The 15,053-nt window shown below is 40.0% G+C and overlaps 1 protein-coding gene across 8 annotated transcripts in view; it reads right to left on the bottom strand.

The window, feature by feature from the left end:
• SIPA1L1 (signal induced proliferation associated 1 like 1) overlaps window positions 1-15,053 on the bottom strand; it is a 371,151-nt gene that overhangs the window by 73,801 nt on the left and 282,297 nt on the right. For all 8 annotated transcript variants that reach the window (XM_087856075.1, XM_045807903.2, XM_045807913.2 and 5 more), the window contains 2 exons: window positions 11,131-11,234; window positions 8,114-8,271 (listed from right to left, as the gene is read on the bottom strand). In XM_087856075.1, the coding sequence (XP_087712201.1) occupies window positions 8,114-8,271; window positions 11,131-11,234 (262 nt within the window). The remainder of the gene's footprint in view (window positions 1-8,113; window positions 8,272-11,130; window positions 11,235-15,053) is intronic.

Genomic DNA, 15,053 nt, shown 5'->3' with positions numbered 1-15,053 from the left:
CCTGTTATTTTTAATCTCGAAAAGGAAAAAAAAAAAATCAAGTTTTTCCTAAAACAGTAACAACAAAAGTTAAATGGAAACAGAAAGGTTGTGTGTCTTCTATCTTGTTCTAAGACCTCATTCTAGGATCCTTAGTGAAGTTTGAGAGGGCTGGAATGATGATTCTAACAGATCGAATGTCCCTCTTCTCAAATTATCTAATTATTTAAAAGTGAGTCCATTATGCAATTGTACTAAGTATTAGGGAAGCAATATAAAATATTTTTCTGAATTTCCAGAATGGAAAAGTCATAATCAGAGAGTGCATATCTTTCAAAATAAATTGAAGAGCTCTATTTCATTATTATTTTTTTGTTCTGTTTTAAGAAGGGTTTAAGATATTTAACTTTGCTTTTCAAAAAAGGATTATTTCTCATGAAAATAGGATAAATAAATAAAAATTGGGAAACCCAGGACAGAAGTTACCTATTTTGTCTGAAGATGCCATGGAATGGCCAATTTGTTGGTTTTCACAAATTTATTAAAAAAAAAAAAGACTAGTATCTAGTTAGCTTCATGAGGAGGAAAGGTGGCAAGCAACACTCCATTTTCTAACTGAAGATGAGAATTCACAGAAACCTCCATATGCATTACAGCCTAATTATACCAGTATTAGAAAGGCAATTTTTCTTGTCTATTGTGAGCTGTCTGGCTTGAATGCTGACAGCTGTATAATTTTAATTTGATCATTTTTTTTAAAAGTCAAGCAAAAGATGCGAAAATCCAGATATGTTAGCTTTTCTAAAGAGGAATCCTGTAAGGATCCAGAAACACTCATTTTTAAATTGGCAATTCCTTCTCTTGCTAATTTCACTTCAAATTGTTATTCTTTCTCAAGAAGCAGCTGCGGTTTTCTTTTAAATAAGGAGAGGAAAATGCTTACCAGGGGGTGCCAATATGAGCACCATCTATCCACTTGCCCCTTAAACTCACTGGCTTTTTACAGATCTATTTATTCACTGTTAGAACTTTAGACAAACATATGCTGAAAACCCAACGATAATTAGAAGCCTCTAGAATGAACTATGAGGGAAAGAACTGAATCCTCAACATATAATTATCAATGATTCATCATGGTAGGGAGGTAAATGATACAGATGCTAAAATCAGTTTTGCATCATTAGAAATAGAACCTTTGCCGAAGATGAGAAGGATGATGCTCTGGGATGCTTTTTTCAAACAAAAGGTCTTGTTTTGGGTTAATCTAACTTCAAGGTTTTCTACAAGGTTAAAAGCTCATTAATTTAGACGCCACAGATTCTGAACTCCTGATAATAATGCCTGCTTTAAGCTCAGAAGAAAGAATATTTTTGCCTTATAAGAAGCCTTTCTAGAACTTCAGGTTGCTCTATATAGACCCTTTAAGACGTATTAATCATGAATGGTTCCTGCTGTTTTTAAAAGCAGAGTCCAAAGGGCTTCTGTTTGAACACACTTGTGTTAGCCTCATAGGCACTACTGCAGCTCCTGAGAAATTACACATTCTTTACCGTCCTCGCCGCACCTTATGTACTCGGCAGTGCTGAGGACTGGACGTTCTACTCAGGAGAGTAACCCAGTAGACAGAAGCTCGGAGTCTCGGCAATTACGGAAAGTTAGCACCAGAAGAGAACACGGAGAATTCAGCGTTCCTCAAACTCCTGCCAAGAAAATCTTGAGTTTCATCTTAAAAGTCATCTTGACTTTGCATTCTACTGAGGAATAGCTGTGTTCATTTTAACACAAAAACATGTTCCATCCTCCAAACCTTGGGAGTACGACTTAAGGACCAGGCAAGTGTCCTGTTTTACTGACATTTGGCACAGCCCTGAACAACCTCCCTTTGAACAGCTGGTGCGAATGCTCCACTTCTCCAGGACGGACTCTGAGAAGTAAAGGGTTTGCACAGAGCCTGTTACAGAGAGCCAGGACTGGAATGCGAGCTTCTGGATGGCCAGCAGCACGCTCTACGATAAGACCACACTATTCCTTGTGAAGGAACATTTTTAAACCTCCCACTCTTGAGGTGCTTGCAAAAGGCACCATCCACAGGTGTCACACAGCTGAAGAGACCACCATTAGCCTGGGCTTTGTAGCATTTGCTGCCATCAACCACCTTGGATACAGTAGCAGATCTTGACACCCAAAGCCAATTTCAAATTGATACATGGGAAATGTTCCAGAGACATCCAAACAGAAGTCTCCATGGAAAAACGTGAGAAGACAACGATGCTTGAGTTTCTGAAGCACGTGGAAATGGCAATAAGCAATTCCAACCCCCAATTTAGAAGGAAGGGGACTCGGCCTCAGAATGGTAGAGGGAGGTTTCCCCTTCTTGGGGGCTGGATCACACTGCCAGCTTGGGGAGCTCTCTCAGAAAGCAGACCTGGGCAAAGGACAGGCAAGATGAGTGGCAGAACAAACATGTGCCCATCACTCTCTCCCTGGGGAGGGGGGGGGCTGGGCTCTTGACTTCTACGAGGACTCATTCACCGATGCTCACTGAGCACCTACTGTGTGTCAGGCACTGTGCCTGTGCTGAGGATCAAGGGTGAGCTGTCAGAGGCTCGTCCCTCCAGAAGCTCCAGGTCTGGCAGGGCTAAGCGCAGAGGTCTGAGTGCTCTTGCGGGAGGCGCGGGGTGCTACTGGAAACACAGGAAAGGCAATTTACCTAGTCCTGGGAGGTCAGGGGAGCCCCCCCAGAGAAAAGAAAAGCAGGAATTCATCAGCTGAAGGAGGAGTAGGGGTGCGTAAGAAGAGGCCTTCCTGCCCAGAGAGCAGCATGTGCGGAGAAGAGGGGCGGAGCGCGGTGTGTTCTGGGAGCTGTAAGTAGCGCCACAGGGGTAGGGGTGCGGAGGAGACTCGGCAGCGGCCCCAGGGGAGGCTGACAGCGGAAAGGCCAGGCCTGAAGGACCTCGGCAAGAGGCTGTACGCGAGGGAGTCTGAACTTCGCCCAAACGGTTTTAAAAAGCACCAAGAGTCACATGTTCTGATTTTTGTCTTAGAAAGGTCAGCTACACTGGACAATAGGAATGCTGATTAGGCTTAGAATAGACTTTCTGAAAAAAAGGTCTATCATTTGACCCACTTTGATTTTTTTCTTCCTAGCTGCAGCCTGCATATTTATTTTTATTCAAGAAAAGAAGGGCGTGCACATTTAATATGCACACACCACACTCCCTGCCTACACTACTTTACTTATGGGAGTTTAAGTAGATGTCAAGCAACCTTCCACTGCACAGAAAGGGAAATTTAAGATCTGAGAGGTTTCACAATCTGGTCTGATTCCAAGTGCTTTTTGTAATATATCATACTACCTCCTTTCAACATTTATTATATTTTAACCTCTGAATATGGAAGTCTTTCTGAGAGGGGAAACATACATTTCTACCTTTCTGAACGTAGTTACTGACCACAATTTAACAATTGCTTTGAAGACTCAGGTCATTATTATAACCACCTATTACTATAGTTTTAAAATTAATAATAATTCTTTAATTTCATCAAATAGTGAGTCAATGTTCCAATTTTCAGTTGCTGAAGATGTCCTAAAACTTTAAAAATCTTTTTATCTAAAATGGATCCAAATAAGACCCACACATTTTAATTAATTCTATCTTAAATTTTTTGTATTCTGTTCATTCCTCTCTACTTCTCTCACTTTCTCTTTTATTTCTTACATTTATGTGTTGAGGAAATTGGGCTGTTTCTCACAAGAGTTGCATGGTGTCTGAATTTTGCCCAATACGGGCATGTTCTTCTGTCTTTTGTATTTTCTGTACATTGGTTTCTCCAGAAGTTTGATCAGATTCAGGTTCAATGTGTGGGGGGGCGAGTAGGGAATAAGACTAATTCATAAGTGGGGTTGTGTCCTTCCGTTATGAGACAGGTGTATCTCTTTTTGTGGCATCTGCAACCTCTGAGGATCCCTGCCTTGATCTCCTAATTCACTGGGTGCCAAAAAATGTTGGAAAATATTTCACAGAGTTTTTACAAATGAGGCCCTGAGGGGGTGAATGAAGTCTATTTGGTCCTTTGCTCCCAAACCAAATGACCCCAGACTGCTTTGCTTATTGGCTTTGAATCACTGATATGAATAGTTTTTCTGCATCTCTCTTATTAGTAATCTCTTATTGATGTTTTCAGCACATCCTTGCCACTGAACAGTTCCCCATCTTTTTGATTTGTTGCTTCTAATATGCTCTATCAGCCGGGACCAGACAATGAAGCTCAGTGTAACGATACCAAACAAAATAGAGAGACCAGAGGGCTCTCTTAACAGGTATGGGCACAGTACAGACTTAGTGATTCATTTCTGAGTTCCTGCCTATGTCTACTGTTCAACACTAACTGGCCTGAGAATTAGTTTGAAATAGCTTTTCCTTCTATCAACTTTTCAGTCCCTAGGGAGAGAACACCCATTATTTCAGGACCTCTTCTCCATATCCACCACAGGGATTTTTCTCTTTTTGTTTACCTGTCGCATCCCAGAGCCTATAAAAGTGCCTAGCACATACACGATAAGGGCTGTAAAGAACTGACCAAAAAAAAAAAAAAAAATCAATGAACGACAGCAGGAAGCTCCAAATTTGCCTTTTTGTATACAAATTATCATGCATGGTGACACTGGGTGAATTTCCCTAAAATTCTATTTATACTGTGCTACGAGACAGCCTAGCATGCCAAGGGCCTCCACTGCGCAGTAACCCCATCTACAATAGCAGCCTTCTTATTGTATCTTCCACCCTCCTTCCTGTGTCTACACTTCTGTATATAATGCTGGCCACTCCTAGAATTATTTCTCTTTTTCCCACTGAATTTCATCCATCTGTGCTTTAAAAGACATGCCAAATCCCATTTTTCTCAGTTAAATGTTCCTTGTAACTTCAGCCTGGACTGACCCCACACTTTCCTACCCGATTAGAGCAAGAAGCTCCTTTGAGAAAACAACTTTTGCACTTTCCTCATTACAGGTACCAAGTAGATGTCAATAAATAAATGTGAATGTTCACCGGGCAGAAAGTTCGGAACAAGAGATTTTTCAATGATAAAAAGCACCTGAATCACTCTAACTATATTACTCAGGGATAGAGTTAAATTAGATTTAAATCTAATTTAGTATAAATCAACTCAGCTCTAAACTTTTCTACCAAAGTACCTCTAATAAAGGAGGCCCATAAATTCATATCCCTAAGTAGTTTGGGGAGTGGCTGGTGTTTGAGAAAAACTCACGGGTACAGAAATTCTTTGGAAGACCACATTTTATCTTAAAATTGATACAAATTTTCTATTCTGCTTCCTAATACATTTCTTCTTGCAAAAGATTATTTAACTTAGAGAAAGAGAGTATGCAATATGCACTCGCATCAGGGAGGGGCAGAGGGAGAGAGAGAATCCTAAAGCAGACTCCCCACTGAGTGTGGACCCCCAACAAGGGGCTCTATCCCAGGACCCTAAGAGCATGACCTGAGCTGAAATCAAGAGTCAGCGCTTAACCGACTGAGCCAGCCAGGCGCCCCATTAATACGTTTATTTTCATGAGAACACGGAACCCTTCACAAAATTCTTCCTAAGCATTAACTACAAGAAAGTTGCCCAGTCCTTTCTGGGACTTTAAACATCTGACATCACCACACACCCCAGGAAACACGCCTACCTTGAGGTGTGAGAGGGGCTCAGAACAATGACTACACCTAAAGTTTACGACAGGAAAAGATCGCTACTTTAGTTTCCTGTGATTTCTTTTAGTGATGTTCCAAATTGTATGTTCTCTTGGATTTACAAAAGGCCCTAATTCACAGTTTATAAAGCAGTGTGCTGGGTCTTCAAACAAGCTTGGCAACTAGGAAATGCCAGGCTAGCTCATGTGGCATAAGCTGAGGTGTTCGGTGTCCTCCCACAAAGGGTCTGGCATCACATCGCATGATGGGGTTGAGAAGACGGGCTCTCCAGGTAACAGATTAAAAATAAGAGAGCCAGCAAAAAAGCACAATTTTCAGGGTGGGGGTGGGGGTGGGGTATAAAAGAATCTGATAGACATCACCTCCTCATCTAGCAAAGTGCTGACGAAGCCGAGACACTTCCTCCTGACCAGTCTGTTTAGACCTGCACTGGCCACGTGCAGGCTACTGAGCACTCAAAATGTGACCACCGCGACCAAGGAGTATTAAATTACATTATATTTTTTAAAGTGACACTCAACGCAGTTATTGGAAAGCTTTGAAAAAGCATGTTTGGAACAATCTGAGTATATGAATCTACTTTTCCAGTTACAAATTTTATAAAATCTAAACACAGATTACTTCCAAAGAAAATCAAGCATTCTAATTGAGATGAGCTGTAAGTCTAAAAGAGACTCCAGATTTCAGAGTCGTAGTCCAAAAATAAGTAAACAGGTCAATAATTTTTAAAGCTTAAAAATCACCTGTTGAAATAATAATATTTGGATATAGCAGGTAAATAAAATGTATTATTGGGTAAAAAACATATTGCTAAAATTAATTTTACCCATTCTTGTTACTTTAAAAATATGGCCATTAAAAAATAAAAAAATTAACATATGGCTTGCATTACATTTCTACCGAACAGCACTTTATTTAGACAATGGCTTTTAAAGAAGAATCTCTCTCTAAAATAAATGGCATAGCTTTCCACTCCCAAACTTCGTAGTGACCAATCAAAATGGGATTAACTTTTTATCAAAGTTGTAGGAAATCCCTTGCATGAATCTAGTCCAGAGCATGTTTCAACTGCTTGGGGGTATTTTCTAAATGCGCAGAGCTCTCCCAGTCGGTCAAACGTTCTGCACTTAGTCTGTCATTCCACACCTCAATCAAGCAGCTTTCAGAGATCATATTCCTGGCAAGAGCCTGCAGATCTAGGTCTCTTTTGTTGGAGTTTCCACCCCCTAGCCTAGAGTTCTAGAACAGCTTGTGTGTCAGCAGCGAGGGCAGCGAAGACCCCGGCTCGAGAATCAGACTGAGTGCATTACAATCTGAACTGCCTGGTACCAGCTGACTGCGGCCAAGTTACCTATTTCCATTGCTCACACTACCTCATGTGAAAATGGGGATTTTTAAAACAGTACCTAATGCAGGGGTTTTAAAAATTAAATGAGGTAACCCACGTACAGCGCCTAGGACAGTGCTGGGCTTATCACCAGAGGCCAACATACAGTTACTGTGGGATGAGTGCAGGGAAGGTGGTGGCTCGCAGGAGCCCACAGCAACCTGTATTTGTTTTGTTCCCTGAGTTTGCCTGCTCGGCTCCTGTAATTAACCCGCACTGACACCCAGAATTAGACAGTTGTGGATCTCACAACAAGCCAATTATCGGTCTGTGCTGGCCAGTTTCTGGGTAGGTGGCCGTATTAATTCAAAAACAAATATGCAAAATTAACAAAGCTTAATCTTCCAAATTTTAGGGACGGAAAGACCTATTTTAAAAGGACAGATTCATATTAGAAACATCTTGTTAATGCCAGCATAGCCTTACACGTCTTCTTGGTACGATGCCCACGTCAACCCAGCAATGCAGGTTCTTATCCTTGTCAACACTCAAAGACCTCTTGCAGACAGACGCCTGAATTCTGATACTCACGAGACCAGGTCAACAAGGAGCACAGACACAATTCCACCACAGGCTCACAAAGCACAGAAATGCCTCCAAGACTGCAGTCAGAAATGTTAGCATGAATCAAATCAGTCCTAAGCAAGGGTTTGCGCTTTTTAAATAGTAATAATTAAAACAAAACTTTTCTACTTATTACGATCATTCTTTTCTGCTCTTGCCATACCAAAAGCAAAGTATAATTAGCAGGATGAGTAATTAGTTGGTGACCAGATGGTATGGATGAAGGACACCCCCTAAGGAGGAGGTGCAAATGGAAACAGCAGGTGTCTAACCAACGTGTCTGGGCAATGTCAACGCCGTTAGGTGACGTCGTTGTGTGAATTCGGCCATCTACACGCACAGTTTAAGGGCAAAAATAAATAGCAGCAGACTTCCCACTGCCACTTCAGAAAGCGGAGCTGGATGGGGCCCTCTGGGTGACCGCCAGCCAACACCCGTGCGGCCACAGCTGTAGCGCCGGTACCTGTAACAGACCCCGTCGGTGCAGGGGTTGTGGACCCTCACGATGACGAAAACGTGCTGGAAGTGGGATCGGATGTTTTTGGGGCTGAATGGCTGTGCTCCCGGCTCTTGGAAAACAATTGTTACAATATCATTTCCAATATGCCGCTTCCGTAGGAGCTAAAAGAAAAAAAAAGCAAACAACACAAATGACAACACTGTGTTTTCCCCCCAATTCCCTGAAGAACTGTATTTAAAACATTTATTATTCATCAGGACACATTAAGGTAGGTAAACCTACACAGTTGCTGTCAATATTTTAGCCTGTCTTATTCCCTCCCAGGCAGAATACAGAAATGAATATTCCGAAATTTGCATAAAATAGCCCATCAGGAGCAAACCAATATCTGGCACATTATGCCAAGTTCCAGCCTCTCCAAATTCTGTTTCCATAACAACAGTTTTGTTCCATTTTCACATAAGAAAGAAATTTGCCATAGGGAAGATGTTTTAGAGAAGAGAATGGCTGAAGTAATTACAATGCAATTTATGTTCTGGTTTAATTCACTTCATTTAAAGATATGTGGGTAAGGTGTTTCCGTAGATGCTTTTTCTGTCACCAGCTGGGAATGCAGAAATTACTAATATTCCTAAAGCAGGTTAAATTTCAAGTTTAAACAGCTTTTTTAATTACAGGGAAAGCTGCTTAAGACCACCTCCTGTTTCACATTAAATGGAAAGGTGGCTTTCAAATTCAGGCACCCTAAGACAGGCTAGGTCAGAGGCTCGCTCTCCAAGAGGGGTTTATTAAGATAGTTTAATTCAGTAGCGTGAAAAAAAAGTTGAACAAAATTTGAATTTCTCACATTATACAGAGGCTCTTACAAGGAGAAAAAGAACAAAATATACCATTTATATCAACTGTTAGGTATAAGCTTGCATTTATAAAAGTTTTTTTTTGTTTTTGTTTTTTTTTCCTCCAGTGACTTTAACTTACACAAATTACATATCAGTAAAATCAATAATCTAGTATTGGCTGCCAGCTGGGAGAAACAATAGCCTTTTAGATTAGGGTTGAGAATTGGGAGTTAGAATGTGCCAGAAATGTACTTTTAACCTTAGGAATTTCAAAGCATCCCAAATTATCTTCTAATGAGGCCATTTACTTTCATTTCTAAACATGATATATTATTGGATGTTACAGAAATAAAGGCTGGTCTATACTGATTGCTATACAGAATATACCCATTATTAAACATCATTAATCTACTCAGGATCTTGGACACATCAAAAATATATATAATTTGTCTATGTATTAGGTCATTCCTGCACAGATGATGTCATTGTCTTTTTGATGCAATGTGATTCTTTCTTCTTGCTTGATATGTAACACTAATGTCTTAGTAAAGGACCCAAATAGAAATAAATCCATCTGTCCATCTCACATTATATATAATGAAAGACAGTATTTATAAACAAATTCCTGCCACAAGATTTTAAAAGCTATGTTCTGTTTTTTTTTTTTTCCCAAGCATAGAGTGATCTACATAGAAGAAATAAATTCTCTAGCTAGAGAATTAAAATTTCTTAAGATGCAGCGGTACCAATTATTCTTTCATTCTGATTTAGGACCATAACACTTTTGCCTTGATTGGACCTCCAAATTCAATAATCTAGGTAACTGTCCATTTAAATCCCAACTCATGCTGCTCAACACACTTCAACTCATTTAGCAGAAATAAACAATTAATTTAATCTTGACTAAATTTTTTATCTTTCCATACACCTTCTTTTCTCGGCTGAGTAATCAGGTAGAAGGAATAATCCTTTAAAGATCACTTGTGAATGTCCTGAAATTTTTTGTCTACTTACTGGTCAGAAAAAGAAAAACATATTTTTTTTTACCATGATGTTTTCCTCTCTGGGTAATCCAGAACTTGGAATTTGCATAAAAAAACTGTCGACAAATTCCAGATCACAGAATTTATCCTAAATAGATTTCAGATTTGTAGCTGATTTACTGCTTTGCTCCCTATTTTTGATTCCTTTAGTAATTATAAGAGGCAAAATTTCATTACCTCGATTTGTGATTTAATCAAACCTGCAGTGATGAAGTGTTCGATTAGATCCGTGTTCGGTTAAATTCTGGGAAAGAGGATGTGATGCATTCTGCAGCTGGCCTGTGTTCTGTTAGCACACCAGTTAACAGTAACAAAATCTAGATCCACTTTAAGGTCAGAAGTAATCCTGGATCGCTTGTGTTTGTAACTGTATTGAAAGGAGACGCTGTTTGCTCTCTGGCTCTTTGAAATGTCAGTTTGGTATCATTTATTTTGACATATTTTTAAAAAACAGCAACGACCACATACCTTCTAGAACAATACTGCCAGGTTCCATTTTGCTCTGTGACAACCTACCGCTCCTAGGTTCCTTCATCTACTATGTCAATGACCACATTTTAGTAACAGGCACTGTGCTTTTAGATCTTCTTTAAAAGAAACTGTGTACGATGTACACAAAGACAATCGTTTTTTTATGTTCTTTGCTGTCTCCTGACAAATGTTAAGAAAAAACCTTTTTCTGAGATCCCATTGACATTTATTTTGGTTTTTCTCCCGGTTAATGTACCAAACCTCCTTTGAAATCTGAAATGACACATCAGTACTCTCCTGCTTTGTACCCTGGCCTCTTGAGATGGAATTTCACCCACTCATACATGTTCTCTGCAACCCTGCAGGGTCACCTAATCACCATGATTTCAACTTGTTCTCTTCAGATTCCATGAAAACCTCAATCCCCGTGGGTGAAAAGCAAGTGATTAATTCACAAAGCCATCCAGCTGGCTGTTAACCTAGAATTTGTGTCTCTTCATTTGTTTTCAGCTCATTTGCTATTCGTTATTTCCGCAAAGTACAAAGCTTCCTGCTGCGGTGACAGGTGCAACATTAAATTCTGCTTTAAGATTTTACAAACTTGCCACTTAGGCTTCTGGAGGAAATGAACAAGGGCGAAGAAACAGACAACACCAGGATCTCTTACCTGTTGTTTGTTGTTAGGTGTGTATGGCAGCATGGTGGAAACATGGAACATAATTTCATAGTCTTTGTATGTTGTGTACAGAGAATGGGTTCCAGTGGAGTCAGCTACAGAAAAAAAATATATATACATAACAATGAGATGACGGTAAGAATAGGAAAAACAGTTCGCTTAAGGAAAACAACTAAAAAAAAAAAAAAAAGGAAATGGTTTAGAATGAAAAGATGTTAGAATAAGATCTAGCATTGGTGTTTGTTTCTTAAAAAAGATTTTATTTATTTGTCATAGAGGGAGAGAGAGGGAGAGAGAGAGAGAGAGCATGAGAGAGAGCACAAGCAGGGGAAGCAGCAGAGGGAGAGGGAGAAGCAGGCTCTCCACTGAGCAGGGAGCCCGATGCGGGGCTGGATCCCAGAACCTTGGGATCATGACCTAAGCCGAAGGCAGCTGCTTAACCGACTGAGCCACCCAAGTGCCCCGAGCACTGGTGTTCTACCCATTTTTTGTATCTGATTCTCTTTGGTAGTCTAGTGAAGCCTATGGATCCCTTGTCAGAATAATATTTGTAAATGTATAAAATATATATGATTTCAACAGAAATCAATTATACTGCAAAATAGTTATCAAAATAATTTTTAAATATATTAGGTTTCTCTAACAAGTTTTAGCAGGTGATCTAATAACTACTCTGATTTTGAAGTAGTGATGTGCATAAGCAATATTTTGAAGGATCTCCAAAAAAAATACAATATGAAAATATCCATGCTTCCTACTTGCAGTAAAATCATAGGTAGAACTTACACAACTGTGGTTTGTTGCCTACATTCATAATTGGAGGAAGTCCTAAATTTTAGTTAGGGGGTCAGTGAAAATAAATGGAAAATTATTTCCCATCCAAGTTTACACACCCCTGAACTCTATCCAGACATCAGATGAAGAACATCTTTTTCAATACTTCTGATTTAAGCAAGGGAAATGTTTTGTTCTTAAGAAACAGATGGAAACTTAACAAGACTGTAACACTGAATAACAAAGGTATTCTAGCACTGTCCAACAATGTTTCAAAACTATTCTGCTCTCAACTTCCTTAAGTCAACAGCAACCTCTACCCTCTTAATCATTAACTAATCAATTGCCCACAAATAACTGGAAACCAGAGAAGAGAATTATTAACTGTCCAGTCGAAAGGGAGTATCTTTAGTCTTAAAGGCCCTGGACTTACTGGCTGCAAGATGACAGAAGTGCGTTCATTCTGGGTAAACTCAAGCCTCCATCAGCCATACTGCTGAGGACCAGAACACTGTGTTTTAGAGAAGCTCCGAGACAAAGCCCCCTGCGTATACCAAGAGGCAGTAGTTCTCAAATTTAGCATGTACAGCGGCATCTCCGGAACTAGTTTAAAAGGCAGATTCCCATGCACCACCCCCAGAAATACTGCTCAGTGGGTATGGGGCTGGGCAGAGGAATCTATTTGAATAAACACCCCCAGGTGACTGGAATGCAGCCCCTCCCCTGCCCGGAGGCACTGCTCTAAGAATAGACCACACAACAGTGGCTTGCAGACAGACTTGTAAAAACCTTCTAGAGCCCAGAGTTTCAACCCCAAGCTTCTTGGAGGACCTTAATTTTTGAAGCTGACATTAAATGCAAAGGGTTAGAAACAAGCTAAAAATGAAATAAAGCACAGACTACTCTTCAAAAGTTGCAAAAAATGTACCAACATATAACTTTCCAAGAAAAAATATCTTCTAAAAGCTAATGACCACCAACACAAAAAACTACAAATTACTACAATAAATAACTGAACTACCTAAGACAGTTCTTGAGTATGAAGAACATATCTACTATTAAGGACTCTTGCTATAAATAACTCTTGAACTGATTAGTACATTTTAAAACCTTAAAGTGAATGTGTCAGCTTTGACGTGTACTTACATGTGTTTCAAGTCAATTTTGAGCAAAATTAATGAACTAGAAAAGAGACTGTCATCTAGTATTCATGAATTACATTCCGCTTTCTACGTCTGTCTAATTCTAAGAGGATTACTGCCCGAGAGGAAAGCTGATGTGGAAGACAACGCGGAAGGTCATCTGCTTTTCTACTTCTGGCCCATTCTCGCCTTCCTTCCTGCAGGCCTCATTCATGTAATGTACGCAGCTCAACCAGTCTTTTTCTGGGGACTTCTGGAAACCCCCCAAGTTTGGCTGATAATTTTAAACAGTTTCAAAAGTTCCAGAGATGAAACGAGGACCAAAATAATGACATTTTCCTTTCTGAGAAGAAAGAAATTCCAAAATCCTGAAAATACTATGGACATAACAGAATCGTTAAACTTTATCAGAGAGAAGGGAACATGAATGTTTATTTTCTTAAAAATAAAGCATTCAATGTTGCTATTATGATATTTTTAGTGACCTTGAAACTCTGAAACCATGAAAAATTTAAAAGCATGGCAATCAGGAAAATGAAAATGACAAAAATCCTTTCTTCTCTGGCTGAAGAGAATATATATTTAAAAATTTCTAAAGGGAAATATGCTTGGAGAAGAGGGTCGGAAGGAAGATTACACTCCTTCATACTTGGCACGGAGCTCTGAAGGTTAAAGAGTAATTCAGGGACCTTACGGGTCATCTTGATAATCACGTGACCTGCCTCCAAAACATACTACCGGCAAGTGGCACAGACCCATGAATAGGGCAGCACTCCCCCCGAAGTCATGCAAAGTAAAATTTCCAATACTCAACGCAAATGATAAGAAGGCACTGAATAAAGTGAGGAATGATAACAGTATTTCTCTCAACTGCTCTGAGAAAGTGTAGACACATAATACCCCACATTAGGCACTTCTGTTTACGATGGTATGAACTGGTTAATGAGTCTGGAGAGCAGTTTCAGATATAGTCAAGGTCATACTCATCTGTGACTGCTCTTTCTGGCTCAACGCGCCTTTACTTTTAGGTAGTCTGAAACTTGGCTGATAAGGTCTATGTGTACAAATCTGAATGAGGAAAAGTAATCAGGCTTTTATAACAACCATTTCTCAATCACTGATAGATGTATCGGAGTTAAGAAAGCTAGATGAAGGGAAACAAGCCTATGCAATTTGATTTCAGGAAAGTTCCTGGTTTAAATATTTATGAACACAAGAGAAAAGTAATCTCATTAACTAAACGCATGTAGGCTAAATAAAGTCGACAGAATGAAGCAAGCTTCAGCTCCGTTCATTAAACGCACTCACCACTACGGAACACGTTGAATGCAAGATTTAAATCAGACAGCTTGTAAGTCTCATTTTTATCCCTTTATTTAATTTAAAATATAATAGTAGTTGGCTGCTGGGGACCATCCCTTGAAGACCCCCAGATGTCCCATCCATGCAACCTTGCCTCAGGGTCTGGGGAACGCAGAACTCAACGCTCAGAAACACAGCCAGGGCTGTATTCGAGACGACACACTCTTCTGCCTTTATGTTACTATTTCACTCACTCACTAATGAAGTATTTGGGGAAATGAAGAATTCTCCCTGCTCTGGCATCTATCATGTTTACTAATAATTTTTCAAGGTATGTTTAGCTGTGGCCAGGTGATGGGTGCCTTTACTTCAGTGAGGGTCAGGATCAAGAAGAGTTTGTTGTCCTGCCCTTTGTGCCACGACAGCTGAGTCCATACTGTGTCAGCTCAAGGTGTGTGTGAGTGTGCATGTGAATACACCCAGGACTCGGGGCTTCTCAAACCGGTAACACACAGACAGGTGAGGAAGGTCGAGATGGTGTGGGGCTGGCCCGTAGCAATTAGCCACTACTGTTTTCTGCCACCGACTCACTTGGCAAGGCACCCGCAGTTACCTGGGTTCTCAATTTGGAAATAAGATCTGAATGTGAAGGACAGTAGCGTCAATTTGCTAAGTGACCACAAACAAATCACTTCG

The sequence above is a fragment of the Ursus americanus genome, chromosome 26 (genome assembly GCF_024610735.1).
Source record: "Ursus americanus isolate L20-20 chromosome 26, mUrsAme1.1.p, whole genome shotgun sequence".
Taxonomy (NCBI): Eukaryota; Metazoa; Chordata; class Mammalia; order Carnivora; family Ursidae; genus Ursus; species Ursus americanus.
This window is presented reverse-complemented; position numbering and strand designations above follow the sequence as displayed.